The 21,785-nt window shown below is 46.9% G+C and overlaps 1 protein-coding gene and 1 long non-coding RNA gene across 4 annotated transcripts in view; one reads left to right on the top strand and one right to left on the bottom strand.

The window, feature by feature from the left end:
- Positions 1-16,381, bottom strand: part of ST14 (ST14 transmembrane serine protease matriptase) — a 41,779-nt gene extending 25,398 nt beyond the window's left edge. Inside the window, exons 1-2 of one of the 2 annotated variants that reach the window (XM_080983449.1) lie at positions 15,878-16,381; positions 315-474 (exon numbers count right to left, since the gene is read on the bottom strand). In XM_080983449.1, coding sequence (XP_080839575.1) covers positions 315-474; positions 15,878-15,988 — 271 coding nt within the window. In that variant the 5' untranslated portion in view covers positions 15,989-16,381. Of the gene's footprint in view, positions 1-314; positions 475-3,008; positions 3,151-15,877 lie in introns of those variants that run through there. The other variant, XM_080983450.1, reaches the window with a different exon arrangement.
- Positions 1-19,444, top strand: part of LOC308464399 — a 53,928-nt gene extending 34,484 nt beyond the window's left edge. Inside the window, exons 2-3 of one of the 2 annotated variants that reach the window (XR_013980010.1) lie at positions 16,600-16,766; positions 17,786-19,444. This is a non-coding gene — a long non-coding RNA (uncharacterized lncRNA). Of the gene's footprint in view, positions 1-16,564; positions 16,767-17,785 lie in introns of those variants that run through there. The other variant, XR_013980011.1, reaches the window with a different exon arrangement.
- The last annotated feature ends 2,341 nt before the right edge of the window (positions 19,445-21,785 follow it).

Genomic DNA, 21,785 nt, shown 5'->3' with positions numbered 1-21,785 from the left:
CAGGAGGTTTTCATAACTGATGGTTTTTCCAAAGAAAGGGCTTTTAATAGCGCTGCACTGGTTTGTTTTTTTATTATGACCTGTATTTCAGTATATTAGTTTTTTTTATTGTTTTGATTCTATCAGCGTCGAATTGTTTTTTTTTCCTTAATGATGATCTTTTATATGCTTTTAGCTGTCTGCATTTTAGCTGTCTTCCTTAATCTGTGTAAGCCTGCCTTGAATCCCAGTCTGGGCAGAAAGGCGAGATCTAAATAAATATAATCATAATACCATGCGGCAACCCCACACCTTGCAAACCAAGGCTCACTTACATCTAAAGTGCCAAACCAGGAACCCAGCAAGCAGGGAGAGGAGGAGACAGACCAGGACGATGGCTATCGCCGCTATGCAGCGTTTGGGACCCCTTTTCTCCACCTTCTTGGCGTTCATGGTGGGGAGGAACTCCAACCCTTCTTCCAGGCCGTTCATATCCTAGGGCGAAGCAAACACGGAATCAGGCTGCCATCCCAACAAGGCGCTCATGTACTCCTCCCTCCTGCAGATCCCCAACCCCAATGACAGGGCCGGCCCAAGATATTTCACTGCTGGAACAGGAGAACTCAGCCAATTACTACTGTTTATTGAATTTATGAATCTCTCAACATGCAAGGAATATCCAAGAGAATCTGTTCCCGCAGCTAAGGAAAGAAAGCCCACAAGCACCTCTTTAAAAACAGAAATTGAAACGGCCGATGCAGCTCTTTTCACAGCGCCCCAAAATTAGCCGTGTTGGAGGCAGCTGCCTCACCATGCCCAATGGGAGGACTGGCCTCTCCCACAGTGTGGATTCTGTTCCGTGGATCAGCATGACAATATTGGAGTACTCTGCTATACACTGCCTTGTGGCATCAGGCTAAAAGATCTCTCCCCAAATCCAGAGCCATCCAGTTGTTTTGAACCATAGCTCCCAGCAGACCCAGACAAAACATCTGGAGCTTCGGGAGAGGGCCAGGGACTAGTCGAAATTCCTTTTCCTAGCACGATTCTTGAGGCTCCCAAACAAGGCAAGAAAGCAACAAAAGTCCTTGAAGTGGGGCAGGGAGAAAACCAGAAGGTATACAGCCCTTGCCCATGGGAGTTCCATTTTTTTTTAATTGAATTTGATTCGATTCATGAATCGTTGTCCACAGAATTCCTAGGAGACATGTCAGAGTAAAAAACTGTAAAAGAACAATTACATCTAGCTATCATACAAACAGTGACAAATCTATTTTCCTTTCATTCCCCCCCCCCAAATAATTAAAACAAGAAATAGAAAATGATGTAAGACAGCGTCCATCACATCAAATGGCAGGGAGTTCCGCAGGTTATTCATGTGCTGCTTGAAAAATGACTTCCTCCCTTTTGTCTGCCCTAAAGCTAAAGCCAGCCCTCAAACCGGCTGAAGTTCTAGCTTTACAACAGAGGGAAGGCAGATAAAGAGGGAGTAATGCCACCTCTGTATAGTGAATAGGAAGCTGAAAAACAGTCCAATTTTTTGATAAGCATTAGAAATAACCGAGGTTGCTCCATTAGAGTGCTCAGTCTGCTATAAGCCAAGCTTTACGGGCCTGCCTTTTTTACAACCAGCCCGAGGGAGGGGACCCTTTTCAGGGAACACTACTAGAAAACTAGAAACCGCTATGCCCTATTCCTCTCCCAGACCTAAGTCCCTGGAAAGAGGGATTGATTGTTCAACCACACCGGCTGGAATGTGTCCCTGAACCTCTGGCTTGTGCCAGAGAAAAATGTGTTCGAGAGAGTAGAAGCCAGCCCACAGCACAAAAGGAAAAAATGCACACCAATTGCTCCATCCATTTTTGTCCCTGGCCCTGCCTACCACTGCCATGTGGCCCCCAAGAGGTTCCCAGAAGGGAATGTGGCCCTCAAGCTGCAAAGACCACCCCACCCCATACCTGTTGCATAGGGGAGGAGGACAGAGAGAGACCCCATCTGTTTGTCCAAGGCCACATTAAACTCGTGAGAAATAAGCAAAAACCAAGCTGGGGGCTTGCCAATTCTTCATTCCTCCCTTTAGGCCATACAGTGGTACCTCGGGTTACAGACGCTTCAGGTTACAGACTCTGGTAACCCAGAAATAGTACCTCGGGTTAAGAACTTTGCCTCAGGATGAGAACAGAAATCATGCAGCGGCGGCACAGAAGCAGCGGGAGGCCCCATTAGCTAAAGTGGTACCTCAAGTTAAGAACAATTTCAGCTTAAGAACGGACCTCCAGAACGAATTAAGTTCTTAACCCGAGGTACCACTGTACCAGCTTAAAAAGCAGCAACTCTACAGGAAAACAGCCGTCAAATGAGGGGAGGAGGGAAGCCACTTCCCTCTCACCTCAACAACCCTGAAACTGTGAACAAAGGATCTGCCCCCAGAAGGCACAAATACACACACTCATCCCCAGAAAGTGCAGCGGAACAAAACGTGTTGCTCACACACTTTCTGCAAGAGTTTCGGGGACTTCCGTGTTCCTTTCTGGGCTGCCCATCCCTGCTCAGGCAGCACCTGCGGAGCAGAACCAAGCCAGGCCGGCTCAGCCAGGCCACGCCTCACTCGTGGTTTGCGCTTTTGGCGTCCACAGCTCCAAGGTGACAGACTTCCGCCTGTTAAGTCAGCAACTTTCAGCTGACTGGAAAAGATCAGAGTGTCTCTCCCCCCCCCCCCTTTAGCCCGGTGCACTTTCTTAGAAGCAAAAGACAAAACCTACATTCTCCTTTCTAAGAACAGCCAAACAACCTGCTGGAACAAGTCCGTGGCCCATCTAGTCCAGCATCCCTGCTCTCTCAGAGGCCAAACCAGATGCCTCCAGGGGAAACCCAGAAGCAGAATTCGAACCCAAGAGCCTTCTCCCCTCCTCCGCCTGTGGTTCCAGCATTCAGAGTTATTTACTGCTTCTGGCCATGGAGGCACAGCATAGCTCTCATGGCAGGTTCCCATTTCTCTCTCTCCTTTTAAATCCATTCTCAAATCCCACCTTTTTCCTCCGAGGACTCGGATTCGAACGCCTTAATCCTCACTCGGAGCTGTGTGACTGAGCCGAAGGACTAGAAACGTGGCTCACATCCGCCTCTCGTCACTCTGGTCTCTCCCCACCACCGCCAGTTCTTGCAGAACATAGTGCCTTAGTGAACTGAGACCTCTGCTGCTCATGTAAAACCAAGATATTTGGCGCCGGATGAGCAAGAACAGCAGCCGGGCCTTGCACAATGGCTTTATTTTCGGCTGCTCTGTCTGCTCTTGTGACCGACAGACTTGAATACAAGGCAAGCCGCCAGAGTTCTGCAGCCATGGCCTACAGGAAATGGATGATTTACAGGTCAATCTGCGGCCCACCAGATGCTTCACCGTGCTGTTTTTATTGTAATCATCTGTACGCTTTTAATCAATCATTTATACTTAGATATCGTTCTAGTTCTATAAAGGTATTGTTGTTGTTTTCCTATGTTTTTAACTGTTTCTATTTGATCCGTAAGCCGCCTCAAGTGCCTGAAAACGACAGGCTATAAATAATTACAATGCGGTTGGTCTCCCCCAGCAGCCCAAGGCAGCATGATCAGTCGCTGGGGGCGGTGTGGGTTGCGGTTCAAAAGCATACGGAGGGCCATACCAGAGGAGGAAGCATGCAGGAATCAAGGAGGAACTGGGCATCCAAACCACAGCTGCGTAACTGTCCTCTGTGGCAAAGCCCTTCCGAGCACAGAACCGCTCTTGGGACCCACTGAAAGGGGAGAGCAGCCTTCCCCCTCCACACACACCTGGTGTCCTCCAGATGTTTTGTACTGCATCGCCCATCAGCCCAGCTGTGCTGCCTGAAGCTGATGGGAAATGGGGTCCACAACAGCTGGAAGGAACCAGGTTGGGGGAAGTTGCAGGAGAGCAAACCAGAACTCTCGGTTTGCTTTGTTGTTTATATACTTGAGCCTAAATTTATTTACTTATCTTGCAATATTGAATTTATTCTGCCAAATGGTTGATTTTTGAATTTACCAACATCGTTTGTTTCAGCCTTCACTACATTGTACAAAAAATCCTGGAAGCACGGCGGATTATTATTTTTAAGTATTTATTGAAAGCAGTACCGGCCTGTAAGGGTGGTTTTGGCTTAGAGAGAATATAATCCACCTGGGAACCATCACAATTTATATGTGGGGAAAGACAATACTGTACTTGGCTAGGTGCATCAATGGACTCACTCGGTGTAAGGCATCTTCCTGTCGGCAGGAAAGCAGAAGGGAAACAGGCCCTGGCCTCTGCTCTGAGTCCACTGGGAGACTATATCCCCTGCCTAAATCAAAGTAACAAGGAAGGGCTTTGCATGAAGTAAAGTCCCAGGTTCAATCCCTGACAACTGCAGGAGGTGCTGGAATAAAAAGCTTGCCTGAAATCCTGGCTGGGTGCTGCCAATCAGAGCAGACAACACTAAGCTAGATGGGGTATAACTTGGCATAAGGCAGCTGCCTCTTCTCCTCTTTCATTGCCTCTAATCATTTACTCAGGGCTCACTTCCTTCTCCAAGAGAGAGAGAGTCCTCTCACGCCGCTGTTGCGTAAGTCTGGTTTCATTCAACCCTGTTTGTTACTTATCCCTTTGATGACTCAGACCTCAAATGAAACACAGAGGAAATATGTCCAAGTTAGGCCATATGTGAAGCAGTTGGTCAGCGAGAGCCATTCCAGACAAGTTTAGAGGCTTAGCCAGAAGGGAGAAACTGCCCTTTCCTTCTTCCAAGCTGCTCCCAGAATCTGATTCAGTGACACCCAAGGCCAACTGAAGGTCTCTGGCCATAGAGAGTCACCCAGCTGATACTGCTTGAATTAGAACAGGGTCTCCCAAACCTTTTTCCCCCACCCCATGGACCACTTGAAAACGACTGGAGGTCTTGACAGACCACTGAATGGGTTTCCTGCCAGCTGTAGTGATTGCAATGTGCTGCGCTAGGTGCAGCAAGATTTTAAATTGTGTAGCCGCGTCTTTTGTTCCTTATGTTGCATGACAATTTGCATTCCGAAGAATTCAAACTGTAATACAATGAAATGCAGCGTAAGAAATAAAAGATGCAATGAGAAGACCGCTAAAAATCATTAGGAACATTGAATAAGACGGGCGAGCTGTCTCCCGTACTCAGCCACAAATGCACAGACACCTCGCTCGGCAGAGCATGAGACTCTTAATCTCAGGGTTGTGAGTTTGAGCCCCACGTTGGGCAAATAAGATTCCTGTGTTGCAGGGGGTTGGACTATATGACCCAACAATTCTAGAATTTTATGTCATGGGCTAAGTGAATGAAGCTACAGGCCACTCGTGGTCCACAGACAACAGTTTCGGATCCTCTAGCTTAGAAAAAAGCATGAGAGTAGCTCAGCGGTGTAACACCTGTTGTCAGAGCCCGAGGCCACAACTCCCCTGGTACCCCGCCATGCTACGCCCCTTGGGTAGCCACCCACAAAGGGCTAGCCATAATGGCAACTCAGTATCTAGAGGGGTGAGAGTCAAAATAATCTACATGGTGCATGCTGATGAACTACAACTCCCATCAGCCCCAGCCAGCATAGCCAATGGCCAGGGACGATGGGAGATGCAGGCCAACCACACCTGGAGGGAACCATTTTGGCTATCCCTGCTCTCATTTCTCTAGGTCCTGGGATAGAACAAAGGCTCTTTAATTCTGACTTTTCAGATCGTTTGAATGATGCATAAGGGATGGAAGACCCTGCCCTACATCCTGCTTTGTCACTGTGGCTAGTATTATCCCCTCTCGCATCCTCCTGCTCAACTAGGTGCTGATGGGGAGCCAATGTGGTGTAGTGGTTAAGAGCGGTAGACTCGTAATCTGGGGAACCAGGTTCGTGTCTCCACTCCTCCACATGCAGCTGCTGGGTGACCTTGGACCAGTCACGCTTCTTTGAAGTCTCTCAGCCCCACTCACCTCACAGAGTGTTTGTTGTGGGGGAAGAAGGGAAAGGAGAATGTTAGCTGCTTTGAGACTCCTTAGGGTAGTGATAAAGCGGGATATCAAATCCAATAAGCAGGACTCTGAGAGCAACAGCCCTCTCTCCCTCATCCTGCCTCCAATTCTGGATACTACAGGTGAAACTCAAAAAATTAGAATATTGAGGAAAAGTTCATTTATTTCAGTAATTCAACTTAAAAGGTAAAACTAATATATGAGATAGACTCATGACATGCAAAGCATGCTGATTTCATTTTCCAGCAGGACTTTAGCACCTGCCCACACTGCCAAAAGTACCAAAACCTGGTTCAGTGCCCATGGGATTACTGTGCTTGATTAGCCAGCAAACCCACCTGACCTGAACCCCATAGAGAATGTATGGGGCATTGCCAAGAGAAAGATGAGAGACATGAGACCGAGCAATGCAGAAGAGCTGAAGGCTGCTATTGAAGCTTCCTGGTCTTCCATAACACCTCAGCAGTGCCACAGGCTGATAGCATCCATGCCACGCCGCATTGAGGCAGTAATTGATGCAAAAGGGGCCCAAACCAACTACTGAGTACATGTGCATGCTTCTACTTCTCAGAGGTCCAATATTGCTCTATTTGCAGTCCTCGTTTTGCTGATTTCATTTAATATTCTAATTTTCTGAGATTGTTAATTTGGGGTTTTCATCAGCTGTACGCCATAAACATCACAATTATAACAAATAAAGGCTTGACATATCTTGCTTTGCATGTCATGAGTCTATCTCATATATTAGTTTCACCTTTTAAGTTGAATTACTGAAATAAATGAACTTTTCCACAATATTCTAATTTTTTGAGTTTCACCTGTATGTACAACCAGCATGACTAGCAGCCACTGGTCACCTTATCCCCCATGAATTCGTCTTAAGCCCTTTCCAAAGCTGTCTGAGTTGGTGACCATCACCACATTGTGCAGTAGCTAATTCGATAATTTGACTATGTGCTGAATAAGTAAGTATTTTCTCTTGCCTGTTCTGAATATCTCACCATTCAGCTTCACTGGATGACCATGAGTAGAAAGGGAGAAAAACTTTCTATTTGCTTTTTATTTTTGCTGGGGGGAAGAGGCCAGAGGAGGAAGGAACCAAAGAATTTAGGAGATTCTAACTACAGTCAGAGAGGGGTGAAGAGGACAGATCATCTGCATAACATGTTCGGGCTGGACTAGTCCTTCTCAAGCAAACTGAGGAGTAAAGTTTGCTCAACTCTTTCCTAAAGGGGAAAAGGGAACCGGCACAAGCAGAAGTCAGTTTCTGATCTATCCAGCGTGTGACTGTGCCAGCCTCTTTGCAGGCATCACGAACCAAGGGGCAGGGGGTGTCGCAATCGATACACACACCATGAGGAATGCTGACATCACTGTTTCTATATGCAGTCAGCAAGTTTATTTCGAGTATTATGACAATCATAAAGGAGTCCCTGCCCTTGGGAAGACAATCTAAAAAGGCACGACACAAAAGGAAAAGGAGTTGGGAGGGAGAAGGAACAGAGCAAGTTCAGAGAAACGAAAGTTTGTCCATCACATTTTCATAGAAATCCCCATGGCAGCATTGGATTATCGTGCCAGGAAGTTGGAGTTTTTTGGCAGGGGGGGGGGAGGACAGGGGGACAGAAAGAGAGTAAAAAATGCCAGCTGTCCAGTTCAAATCTCTTTGCAGGTTTATGACCTGCCATGTTGTTTTTATTCTGGTTTTGCATTGCTCTGTTTTTATTCCATGCTAAAATGGACATCTTAGTCAGCAGATAACGAGGCTCTTAATCTCAGGGTTGTGAGTTCAAGCTCCACATTGGGCAAAAGATTCTGTCAACAGAGATTCGGTTATTACTGGGCAGTAAAGAAGTGAAGTTCTGGAAATTGAATAAATAAATTGATTACTGTCAGAGTCTGCACCACCCAGCCTGCAATACAAAGAGTGCAATCTTGATCGATCATAAACCTGGTTTGTTGTAAAGATTAACCAAAATAATCCTACTTCAGGGACTGTGCCAGCAGCAAAAGGCTTGTTGTACTCTGGACCAGGAAGTCCTCACCTCCAACAGGAGCTCATCAGGCCTGCAGCCTGCAGCTCCCTATGTACACTTACCTGGGAGTAAGCCCCACTGAGCGTAGCAGGGCTTACTTTCTAAGTAAACATGTATAGAACTGAATTGTCAGGGAAGCTGTGTTAGTCTCAGAGCCCTCTCCCTGTAGCCATAAAACATTGATCTGCCTGGTTTATTCCAAGGATTGTTGAAATTGTTTGGGGTTTTAAAAAATGAATGCATTTGTACTGTTCAGCCAAAAGGGTTCCCAGATTGGATAACAAATATAAAGACAGAGAGGAGAAGCAAACAGGCAGGTTCCGAGTCAGAATTCCTACAAACAGTGCTTTTTTTTCTTAAAAAAAAGTTTAGAGGTACTCTCATTTTCCTACTCATATTGAAATACTGCCCTCAACGAGGCCGAACTTAGATTCACAAAATGTTTAGGCGCAGGCATGGCCCTCCAGCTGTTTTGGGACTACAACTCCCATCATCCCTAGCTAACAGGACCAGTGGTCAGGGATGATGGGAAGTGTAGTCCCAAAACAGCTGGAGGGTCAAGTTTGGCCATGCCTGGTAGGGGGTATGTGTACCCCTGCGTCCCCCCAGAAAAAAAGCACTGCCTACAAACAACCAGCTGGGGTGGGAGTAGTTCAAGCAGAGGAGAAGCCATAAAGGAACTAATATGTCTATAGGACCAATGGAGTGGCCCTGCTCCCCTTCTCTCCCTCTTCTCTGCAGCCTGATGGGAAGGATGGGAGCAGCCTGATGGAGCTGTTATCTCATGGGAAGTAGAGCATGCACATTCGTTCTAGATAAGGGCGATCAGACCTTAGAAACAGGTGCCTATGAAAGTCCTTCCTCCAATTCTTTGCTGCACATAGCGTGTGGGTTTGCCCACTCTCAACACTTCATGGGGAAACCCAGCAAGATGAGCAGAGTATAAATATAAAATTATTATTACTATTATTATTCATTTTCAATTTTTTATCCTTAAAAAAAATCCTCTATTTTCTTTAAAGAAACAAGACTAAACCAAACACAGAATTAGTTTTATAGCAGCTTTCCAACCACTGCACCCAAAGCAAGTCGGCGGGGGGGGGACAGATTCCTTGTTCCATCAAATGCTCCTTAAATCTTCTGACTATGTCACAAGCGATGGCTGCTAGTGGCAGGTTACGAAGGGCTATGGTCCGATTTTGAAACAGGAAGCACCCAAAGATTAATGGTCAGTGGATCAGGGCCATTTCACACTTTACATAGCAACTAACCCAGGTTTACCACTGCCAAGTACACTCAACAGGAAGTCAGGGGCCAGTCCTGGCTCTCTGGCAAGCATGCAAATCAACTCATGGCTTTTTAAACACCCATTTGTCACATTATATTTGATGGTGTACACTTTAATGCAACAACACATTAAAAGATGTCCAGGCACCAACAGGAGATTTTGATCCTAACCAGTAGTTAATGCATATTATTATTATTACTTAACCCAAACCCAAAGAGATTATGTATATACTGTATATTTGTAAATAAAGGGTTAAAGAGCCCCAAACAAATCTGATGGCAATCCATATCCATCTTCTGCAAACAAGCAGTCCTCCCCGCCCCCCTACTTTGCAGCAGAGTCTGTTTACATTCTGGGTGTGCAAGTTACAATGCGGAACTAAGCAAAGGCCAGCCTCCCTTCCCCATGGCAGACAAGATGAGGCAGGTCAGGGAGGAACAAAAATAACACCATCAAGGCTCTCCATCTATGCATCTGAAAGCTCTTCCCTTCCAGGGAAGCGCTGGGTTTTTGGACAGTGTGTAGGAGGTCAAAGGACTCTGCAGAATGCGCTGTAAGAGTGTGCGGGGAGATCTGGAGGGCTGAGTGCTGCACGCAGAGTGATCTTAAACCCAGCCAGATGGGTGGGGTATAAATAACAAGTTGCTGCTGCTGCTGCTGTTGTTGTTGTTGTTGAAGAAGAAGAAGAAGATCATCATCATCATCTTCTTCTTCTTCTTCTCTTCGGAAATCCCACTTAGTCCAATGAGGTTTACTTCCAGGTAGCGCGGCACAGGCCTACAGCTGTAAATAATGTGCTTCCACTGGCCACAAAGTCCCTGGTTAGACTGCTGCCTAAGGTCTCCATTGATTAGGCGATCACCAACAAGCTGCTAGTTTGCAGACACAGCTCTGCATTTGCAACACAAGCCCAGTAATAATACTGGCCTTCCTTACAGGGTGGCTGTACGAATTTCTGAGAAGACAGTTGCTCAGTAGCATTGTAAAGGTATTTTGCATTTAAGTAACAACCACAGCCACGGCGCCAATTTGGCCAGCCGGCCTGCCGGTTCTTTCAGCTTTGAAAAAGGCAGAGTTTGTGCAGCTGGGTCACAGCCCTGCCTAAGATGAGACCCAGAGTCTCTGGCCTGGACATGATGTTCACTGGGTAGCCTTGGACCAATCCCCTCATCTCAGCCTAGGCTACCTCCCAGGATTGTTGAGAAGACGAGGAGGGCAATCTGTATTTATTTAATTATTGCATTTATATCTCACCTTTCCTCTAAGGAGCTCAAGGTGGCATATATACATCTCTTCCTCTCAATTTTATCCTCACTTCAGGTGAGATAGGTCAGGCTAAGAGTGGGTGGGTTGCCCAGGTTCACCCAGAGAGCTTTGTGGTTGAGTGAGGATTCGAACCCCAGGCTCAGAGGTCCTAGTCCAGCTCTCTAACCACTACACAACACTGGCTCCTATGTATATACAGTGGTGCCTCGCAAGACGAAATTAATTCGTTCCGCAAGTTTTTTCTTCTTGCGAGTTTTTCGTCTTGCGATGCACGGTTTCCCATAGGAATGCATTGAAAATCAATTAATGCGTTCCTAGGGAAACCGCCTTCAGACCAGGTCCGGGGACAGTCTGTCCCCCGACCTCTTCTGAAGGCTGGGGGGGGGGGGAAACAAGGGCTTTTATTCCCACCCCCAGCATTTTAAAAAACCCCGGGACAGCGGAGGACTTCTCCGCTGTCTGGGGCGATCTTAAAATGCTGGCGGGCGGCATTTTAAAATCGCCCGGGACAGCGGAGGACTTCTCCGCTGTCTGGGGCGATGTAAAAGCCCCTGGGAAGGCAGGCAGGGGGGACAAAGACTTTTGCCCCCCGCCCGCCTTCAGAAGAGGTCCTGGACCTCTTCTGAAGGCGGGCGGGGGGCGAAAGTCTTTGCCCCCCCCCCCCGCCTGCCTTCAAAAGCCGTCCGCGATAGCGGGAAGCTCTTCCCTGCTATCCCGGACTGCTTTTAAAATGCTGGCGGTGCGGAGCAAAGCCTTTCGGCCCCCGCCGGCCTTCCTGGACCTCTTCTGAAGACCGGAGGGGGGGAAAGGCTTTGCTCCCCACCGCCAGCATTTAAAAGAGGTCCCCGGAGATTTCCCTATGGGCTTTCGTCTTGCGAAGCAAGCCCATAGGGAAATTCGTCTTGCGAAGCGCCTCCAAAACAGAAAACCCTTTCGTCTTGCGGGTTTTCCGTCTTGCGAGGCATTCGTCTTGCGGGGTACCACTGTAGCTTGTGTGTCTTGGAAGAAGGAAAGGATATAATGGTGAATAATTAACAACACAGGGCAATGTAAAAAACACAGAAGGAAAGTGCTTCAAGTTATATGCCAATTGGTGGTTTTTTGGGGGTGGGGGTGGGAGTTGCTCACTCAGGCAAGTGGCAAAGCACCGTGTGGCTATTTTAAAAGACTTCTCCTTGGTTATTGCTCATTTGCAATAACTAAGCAATTTTGAAATGTAAAGGCAGAGTAAAAAAAAAAGAAATAAAATCTGTCCTTTTCTGTTCCAGGACACATTTCTTCCTCCCAAAGACTTCTGGGAACTGTAGCTTGTTAAAAGTGCTGGGAACTGTAGCTCTGAGGGGCAAATCACAGTTCCCAGGATTCTTGGAGTGGGCATATTTTAAATGTATGATGCATATGCAACCTTGGCCTGTTTTTAACCCCATCATTCTGTTCTGTTTCCACTATGATCTACCAATCTAAAATGCCCCTCAAAATACTTTAGGATGGATAGTAATAGGATTGATACTTTAGGATGGATAGCCAAATCCCAATCCTCACCCCATTCAGAGGTGAGCGAATCAGGTAATTTCTGCACAGGGATTTGAAAAGATCAAATCCCTTGAGCATCACTAGGTAAAGTAAAACTGAGATCTTAGATACTGTTGAAAACTAAAATTCCCTGCCGGCTTCCGTAAGAGAAGGGGAATTTTGTATGAACCCAGTTTGTAAAAAAGAAAGTGTCAACATCCCGTCATAAAGCTGAAGGATCTACATCACCGCTTCTTCAGTGACTCACCATCACAGAGCACAAACTGGAGAGGGGGTTAAAGAGAGGCAGAGAGATCTCTCTCAATATACTGAAGCCTGAAGGATATTTTTACTAAGTTTTCCTTTTTAAAAATCGACTGGCCACAGCACCAGGAAATTCATCAGGTGGCTTTTTCAGGCTTCAGCAAAATCTCATGCTGAATTTGTTCATCATGTTATAATATAAATTGTGCTGTAGAGAGGAGACCCTTCCTGGTTTTATGCTGGAATGCAGAACAACATTTTGAGCTGCAGTTAATGTCACATCTTTTTTTAAAAAGAACTGAACCTAATTCCAAGTTTATAATGAAAGCGGAGTCAGGAATGCGACAGGAAATAAGATCAAAGCAAAGGAACAGCTTCTAGCCTCTTCCTAAAGTATGGGGGGAAGTAGCACGGGAAATAAGCATGTATTCCTATTAGAGGAAGGGCTACAGCTAAGGGGGAAGGGAAGTGTAGCTCAGTGGTACAGCATCTGTCCTGCATGCAGAAGCCCCTGGGTTCAATCCCCAGCATCTACAGTTAAGGCTGGGAAAAGACTCCCTTGCCTGAAACCCTGGTGAGCCACTGCCAGTCAGTGCAGACACTACTGAGCTAGATTAACCACTGGTCTGACTCGGTATAAAGCCACATCATACATTTCATATGCAATCCTAAACCTGCTTGCCTGGCAGTAAGCTTCATTGAGCTCAGCAGGGTTTATAAAGGTAAAGGGACCCCTGACCATTAGGTCCAGTCGTGGCCGACTCTGGGGTTGCGGCGCTCATCTCGCTTTATTGGCCGAGGGAGCAGGCGTACAGCTTCCGGATCATGTGGCCAGCATGACTAAGCCGCTTCTGGCGAACCAGAGCAATGCACGGAAAAGCCGTTTACCTTCCCGCCGGAGCGGTACCTATTTATCTACTTGCACTTTGACATGCTTTCGAACTGCTAGGTTGGCAGCATCAGGGACTGAGCAACGGGAGCTCACCCCGCCGTGGGGATTTGAACCGCCGACCTTCAGATTGGCAAGTCCTAGGCTCTGTGGTTTAACCCACAGCGCCACCCGCGTCCCTCAGCAGGGCTTACGTCTGAGTAAAACACAGTTAGGATTGTGCAGTAAGGCTGCACACTTATCTGGGAGCAAGCCCCCTAGAATACTGTAGTTGTTTACTACTGCATAAATATGCATAGCATTTGATTGTAGGTTATGCCAAAATAGCAAGCTATTGACACAAGTTTGCTTCAGGTACACAATTCATTCAGGCCACAGGGATCGACTTTATTTGGAGAGGTGTGTTGCTTGCTTTTAAGAAGAAGCAGAGAGGATGTACCCTCAGCTGCTGCAGTCCGCTGGGATGCTTTTATGTATTGGAGGGGAGGTTTGCCAACAGCAATAGGAGTTTTGAGGAAGGGAGAGGAGAAAGGAAACCAGAGGCATCTAGTGAGGCTTCTGCAAAGATTATCTGTTCCCTCCCACTGTCCCAGGGGGAAAAAAATCCAGTGTAATGAGATATTGATCGTGGTGATGCCAAGATGGCAGCTCCCCATTTTTGAAAGGTATTTTCCCTGCTGCGGCTGCCGCCACCTCCCACCATTAGGTTGGGCAGCTGCCATTTTGAGTTCCCCCCAGGAGCCTCACAGGTGTTAAGACCAGCAGATGGTAGTTTCTGCTTGGTATTTTCTCAGGCATCAGAAATTGGGGAGGGGGGGAGGCATTATTTATAGCTGGCCCTGGGCTTTGCAATCTCCTCCCTAAAGATACAACCCTTTCTTCTGGCCTTGACACGGTGTATATATAAAGACCTACCCATGTATATTGCCTGCCATTTGTTTTAATCACATTTAAGACTGTATGTTTAAATAGTTGAAACAGGGCCTGGGACTGTGCAATGAAGAGAAAGAAGAATATAATCTAGAACAATGATGATGATAGAATTGCAAGGTTGTAAGGGATTTCCAAAGGTCATGTATTCCGACTCCTTGCAATGCAGGAATCACAGCTAAATAATAATATGTATGTGGATTTCCCCCAAAGTAGCTTCTCTCCATGGCACTGTGGGAAATTTTAAATGGTGGTTTATCAACCCAGCCGTTGTCCCCAGGAAAGCCTGAAAGGCGGGGGCCCTTACGTAAGATGGCATCCAGAAGTGGGAGCTTTTACTGAGCCCCACCCCCTCAAAGAAAAACCCCACCTGGAACTGGCCCTGTATGCTTGTCTTGCAGTTCTAAGCGAGGAGGAGAGATATGAGCTTCCACATTTATCATCCACAATAATCTATAAAAGTGATCAAACGGAAAGAGGAGATTTCATCTCCTCCAGATCATCGCAGCACATTTTAAGAGCAAGGTTGAATGGAGCCAAGTTCAAGCTTTAATTTTAAAAAATTACACATTTAAAAACGGGATTGGCTTTAATTAAGGAAAGCCCACACGCTTCCCACATAATAGAGAGGCCTCCGCAGACCTCACCCACGGGGAGGCAGCAGCTACCCAGCCAGGTGTCCTCAGTTCACTGGCTCAACTGGAAAGTCTACTTGAATAAGAACAGCCAGGCCTCTGACCTTAACAAGAGACGGTAAATTAACCCTTTTCGGCGCTACACAAAAGAGCATAACAGGAAAGAAATCCACAGCAGAGACCTTGACTTTTAATCTACAGCACCTACATTTTAAAACCACCCTGAAAAACTAACCAAGAGACAATCTGCTTAAAATGGAATCCAAGGCTGAGGACACAGCAGCTGACATCAAGTTTTGCCTTTCAAAATCTCCAGCACAAAAACAAAACACCTCTTTGCATTTGGGGAAATTTGGCCACCCAGCATGGGGGAACCCAAGATGGTCCACTGCCAAACTACTTATTTCAAAACAAGATGTCAGGTACCAGGATGAGCTCAAAGTGTGGCACCTCAGCATCTTTTGCAAGGCCATAGAATGGCTTTCTTTCTTCATCATAAAAGTTGTTCTGCCCTTTCCCTGGCCACCAAAAGCCAGCTTGGTATGAACGCAATTGCCTTACTCCAAAACATACATAGGCTGAGACTTTAACAGTTCTTGGAGAGAGATTTTTTCAAGGCTGAGGGACAGTCACAGAAATGGCCGGTCCCTTCCAGCTGACTCCTGCCATGCAGGCTCAAGGCAGTTCATCTTCCGAACTTGATACAAGCCTAGCCCTAAAGGAGGAATCTTTCTTTTCTTCCTTTCTAGTGAAACGCTGCCATCCTAACACACACACGCGCGCACTCCTCCTTGCAAGTAAGCCCCACTGAAACACGCGCGCCTTAAACCCGAGTTTAAGGGCCCCGATCCTGACTCGGTCATTAACTCTTAAACGTCCTCACTTTTCATGATACAGCTTGGGGAAAAGGTAAGAACAGCAGCAAAGAGATTGGCCACCAAAGACTCCTGTCCCGGACAATTTTCTGGGAATGATCCACAAGATCTGGAAAGGGAGCGCAGATGATCCACTCCAATCTCTCCCCGCCTCCTCCCGAAATTTCCCAAACAAGCACTTACCTCCAATTTATTGCTGTACTTTAGGCCTGAAACATACGCCTTCGATGTAGCCCCGGAAGGTGGGTGATAAATGTTCATTTTCCCTTCGCTGGGAAGCCGGTAATCCTTCATATTTAGATTTTTCCCCGCTTTATTCTCTCCTTTTTACAGAAAGTTTACGATAAAGTGCGATGGAGGGGGGGGGGGAGAAGAGAGCGAGAGGAAAGCAAGGCAGGAAAAGTTTCCAGAGAATCCCCACTTTGGAGATGTCCAAAGCAATTCCTGGCTAGATCAGGGAAACAGAAAAGAAGAATCGCGGCGGGAGGGGGCGGGGGCTTTAGCCAGAAGCCATGGCCGGAGCAATCCTCGTCGGCGAGTCGAAAGCAGCGAGCAACTTTCTTGGAAAAGAGAAGGCGTCGTGTTCTTCTTCTTCCTCCCTTGCAGCCTCGAGTGCGACTCCTTCTCCCCGGGGGAGCTGGGGCTTTTCTCCCGGGCGCTGGGCGACTCGCTTCCCCTCCTCCTCCTCTGCCGCTCAGCAACTTCCTTGTGGGGCGCCCCTCCCGCCGCAGGTAGCCAGTTTCAAGGGTGGGGCCGCAGGGAGAGCGCGCACTCGCTCGCACGCGCGCTCCAGGTTTACCTGGGCCTCTTGGCCCCGCCCTCCCAGCAGGTGAACTGAGCAGGAAGTCAGTGTCTCTCTCTCTCTCCCCCGCCCCCCGGTTTCTCTCGGCATCCTTGCGGGGCAGGCGATTGGCTGGCGGCGTGAGGATGCGCACCTGTTTGGCATGCAGAAGGCTCCGGGTTCAAGCCCCCAAGCAGCATCTCCATTCCCCGCCTGGAACTGTGCAGAGGCGCTGCCAGCCAGTGTAGGCAACCGAGATGGGCCAGTGGGGTCTGGCTCGGGGTAAAGCAGGTATGCTGGGAAGAAAGTCCGTTTTACAACTTGGTGCTAACAGTGGCAGGCCTGCTGCCTGATCCTACGCAGGAGAGCCAGTGCTACATATAAGCTAAACAAGCTATAGCTTAGAGCCCCAGTCTCTTGGGGGCCCCAAAAAATGTATAGGGGAAAAAACTGGATGTACATTTCCAAAATATAGATAAAAAACAAACAAAATAAAATAAAATAAACCTACATACGTTTTGTGTTGTGAAGGCTCTTATGATGTAAGTAATGGGCCCCGCATATAGCATATAAGGTAAAGGGACCCCTGACCATTAGGTCAAGTCGTGACCGACTCTGGGGTTGCAGCGCTCATCTCGCTTTATTGGCCGAGGGAGCCGGTGTACAGCTTCCGGGTCATGTGGCCAGCAGAACTAAGCTGCTTCTGGTGAACCAGAGCAGTGCACGGAAACGCCATTTACCTTCCCACCAGAGCGGTACCTATTTATCTCCTTGCACTTTGACATGCTTTCGAACTGCTAGGTTGGCAGAAGCAAGGACCGAGCAACGGGAGCTCACCCCGTCGCGGGGATTCAAACCGCCGACCTTCTAATCGGCAAGTCCTAGGCTCTGTGGTTTAACCCACAGCGCCACCCAAAACAGTGACAATTTGTTGTTGACAAAGGACAGCTGGACATATAAAGGGCCCCATTACCTTCAGTAGCTTAGGGCCTCATCAAACCTCAATCCAGCCCTGAGGAGAGCCTTTCTGGATCAGAGCAAAGGTCCTACTGCTGCAGTTCAATAGTAAATCCCCTCTTCTTGGAGAACTCTGGAACTGTAGCTCTGCAAGGAGACAAGGGAGTCTCCTAACAGCTCTCAGTTCCCAGGATGCTTTGGGAGAAGCCATGGCTGTTTAAAGCGCTTTAAATATATAGTGCATATGGGGACAGTTTCTTCTGGCTTTGCTCACACCAGCACCTAAATAGGTTTTGTTCCTGAACTTGGCCTGCGATAAAGACTGTGACCAATGTTATCTTGCTGCCTTTCAGGGCTTTTACAAGCTACAGTTTCCCAGGATTCTTTGGAGGAAGCCATGACTGTTCAAAGTGGTATGAAACTGCTTTAGATGTTTATAGTGCAGATGTGGCTTATGTGGCACGCACTTCAGAATAAAGGCCCCACATTCTCAGTGCAGATCTCAGATGTCTGTTGATGGGACCAACCCCACAGCCCACCTACGACTGTGTGCCTCTTGCAAAGAGTAATTCCACAACAGTGTCAAAATCCCAGTGGGATCTTAGCGAGGCAGTGTGCTAGCCAGCAAGTTGGCTTCAGGTTCAAAGAGCACACGAAAGAGTGAATCATTGGGAGCGGCAGCCCCAAACAACAACAATCAAGAATTACCCTGCACAGTGAGAATACGCAACAAAGAAATGTGTTACAGAGCAAAAGAGCATGGTCAAAAAAAAGCCAAGGCTGTTGAGCTATCACTCTGGAAAAGGTAGCGGTTGCTACAGGAGACAGGTGTATGTCTCATTTCCTTTTAGGTGTTCAGTATTTGTGCATTAATACATTCAGGAGGTCTCTGGTACACTGCTAGGCCCAGTGCATTCCTTCTCTGGCCTCCATAACAGCTAGGAGACACAGGAAAATTTGTACGGACAAAGTGCTATTAAAGGCATCCAGTTCCTGCTCCCTGCTATATATAATGGTTTTGCTTATGTGCACAGCAGAGTGGGATGACTGAGAGTGGCCATTTTCACCTGTAGAGCCTGTAAACCTCCACTGTGTTTTGTAGATTTTAAGTGCAAATGGTGTTTTGGGGTGGCACAAATGGAAGTGCCGCTCACTAGCAGTGAAAGTCAATCACAACTTCCAATCACAAGCCAAATTAGTGAGTCAGATTTTTTTTAATTGTCTGAAGTCAACAGCCATCACAAGGGCCAAGTTAAGTTATCTTAATTCACCCACGTATCGTTCTCGTTAACCATATCTGAATTAATACAGTCCCACCCCCACAGCAAATAGTGATATATAAACAGCTGTAGCTAAGAAAAAGTGGCCAGTTCTGATCTCTGCCATGCAAACACACAGCAGATAAATTTAGATAAGTTTCTATAGATTCTCTCAGCCTCCCTTCTGCAATACTGAAGAAAAAATAAAATGAAGATCTGGCCTGGCTTCCAGAATGGTTGTGCAGATCACTGAAACCATGGGAAGTTCTTTGAACACTTGAAATTTTCTCTATCAGATGCTGGATACTATTAACAACATGTGATTGCGGCTGCATTTCAGGTTTACAAGGTCTTCCTTGGGTTTTGGTTCCTTTTCACTAGGAAACTGAGGTCACTGGACCATCTTGGCTGAGAGTCCTGGAAGACCTGCTCTCTGCATTGCAAACATTTCCCACCTGGCCTGGGAGGGCAGGGCCCTGACTCCAGCTACAAAAGCTGAGGCTGCTGAACAGAATACTGGGATGGAGTATTGTTTAGGGGCAGGCAGGTTGTTGCTATTAATTTATTGGATCTTTATTTGGCACTTACGATCTATGTAGAAATTTTTCGTTTTGGTTGCATACTTTTGATGTTTTGTTTATTTTCTATGACTGCTTTATGTTTGTAGTTATGTAATTTTTTATGCTGTAAAGCCATCTTGTACATGGTTTTAACTTTGGAAAGGCAGCATACAAATAAAATTGATGATGATGGGTGATGATGATGATGGATAATAGTACCAGAGCCAGGTAGCAAATAATGACTAGATGTTGAAGTCCAATGCATAACGATGGCTCGGGGATGGAGTCAATTACCAGTTGCATGCCTGAACCACGCACTGGAGTGACCCGCCTGTATGAGAGTACAGATGTACTGCGACTTAGGAATCCCGATACAAAAGCACCTGGGGCAGAGCAATTCAAACCCCCAATCCACCATGCTGGGAGCGGCTTAAATAGAGCCAAGGCACCCATCCACCCACCTCTGCCAGCTTCCGCCATCAGAGTCCCACTAGGCTTGTCCATACTGCAGGAGGGCAGGCAGAAGCTTCCACAGGCATCAATCCAATTGGCAGTAGCCAGCAGAATCAGGTCAGCACAGAATTCACTGGATTCTGTGAATGTCCCACTGCAATAAGGTGACAGCAACCATCCTGACTCAGGCCTCTTCACTGTGATAGCCTAGGAGCTGGCAATGCTCAGGGGCAGTTTTCCTGCTCCGTCTACTGGCATGTGCCTGGGTATGCCTTGCTACTGCTGGCCAGGGGTTGGAGTTAGACCCCAGAACAGGCTACACAAAGACTTGGCTAATGGTAACCGAACAATATTCCTCTCAACTGGTGAGGAACACCAAGACTAAGAAATAAGCAATTGGCAGAGGAATTAAAGGAGAGGAGGGACATCATTTGACAGAGGTGTTGGGGATAGCTTGTATTTCAAGCTTTTACCCTTAGAAGTTTAAGGAAATGATGGCGGGATGCCTAATAGAAGGCTGCCCTCACCCCCTACGCAGCTGCATGAGGTTTAAAATCCGCTTTAGGGGCCTGTGTCCTGTTTCTGCACGAAATCAAAGGAGCAGAGAAAGAGGAAAAGAAAGCCTGCTTTGGAGATGGGCAATAGGAATTAAATGAAGGAAAAGGGCAGTAAAAAAAGCTAGCAAGTCAGAAACTGCAAGACTACACAAGCCACAAACTGTGGGAGGAGATAGGAAGGAGTGACCATAAGCTGTGGGAGCCATTAAGTCATGGAAAAGGCTTGTAGCGCCACCTGGTGCCTCGCTGACCTCAGTGACCTGCATGTCCGTGCCTTGCAGTGTATTGAGGGCATGACGCTATAAGGCGATGGGTGGGTTAACTTCCTCAGATTTGCAGGAGAGGCTCTTCTTCACATCCTGAAGGTGAGCAGCTGGAAAGTGGGAGAAGGCCACTGAGAGAAGGAGTCCTTGGCAACTCCTAGATTACGCCTGGAACCCTGCCTCTTGGGAGGTACAGAGTTGACACTTTCTCTTTTAGTTTTCTGCCAGCTGCTGGAAGACAGTTTTCATCCCAAGAAGCATTTACCTCATTGGGCTGATGGGAGTTTTACTGCACTTCTAACCCACCTCTAATTTTACCTGCCAACTGTTCTCTGTTTGATTATTATTTTTTTAAGTTACCTACAGCACTTAAGAACAGTGGAAAGGCAGGGGTATAAATGCACCTGACAAGTAAATGTGGGTTTAAAAAGACAGCAAAAAACCACAGAGGAAAGGACTAAGTTTGTCCACTTTTGCTTTAGGCAGTTGGACTGGAAGGGATAGGCCAAGTTAAATGCCCAGTCAGCTTCCAGTGAAAAATATCCTTTAATTAGTTAACCAGGAAATCAGGGTCAATTCAAACATACACAATTTCAGCTTCTACTGGCCAAAACTTCCCTCTGTCAAGTCCCAAAGTAGCTGTGCCATGTTACTTCAAGACAGAACACTCCTGAACTAGACAACAATCAGTACTTTGCAATCCTGGAAACTGAGTAAAGTAACTTACAGCATTCTATCGTTACACTTCTTTTTCGTAAAATAGGAAGAGGAAATGGTAAGTCACAGCATGTGAGCACCAGACGGCACAGTCTCTCCTTCTTTGATTCTGAATGTAGCAGATGCTGTTAATCAAGAGGGCTATAAACTTAGCTGGCCTTAAAAACGATAAATGGCAGGTGTTTGTCAAATTTATCGGGGGGGGGGGTGGACACCCAAGAGTAGCTACCTCAACAACTGAAAGGCCTTACCAAATAACGGGTTTAATCTCCTTTAATATTATTCTGTATTTTGCCCCTGTTGTCTCATGTTTTGTGCATGAATAGCAGCCCTGGAATCTTGCCTCTACTTTGTTCTAATAAGCACAATTTGCTCACTTTTAAAAAGGGAAAAACTGAAACTGACAATCTGTTTATTATTCCAATGCTGCAGAGATAGCATATAAAAAGTATGTGCATATGTGTGGGTGTGTTGAGCAATAATTTTTCCCCATTAGTGTGTAAATGTTCCTAACTAGATAAAATGCATTTTGATAAGAGATTCA

The sequence above is a fragment of the Podarcis pityusensis genome, assembly GCF_964106645.2.
Source record: "Podarcis pityusensis genome assembly, chromosome: 15".
In the NCBI taxonomy this organism is placed as follows: Eukaryota; Metazoa; Chordata; class Lepidosauria; order Squamata; family Lacertidae; genus Podarcis; species Podarcis pityusensis.
This window is presented reverse-complemented; position numbering and strand designations above follow the sequence as displayed.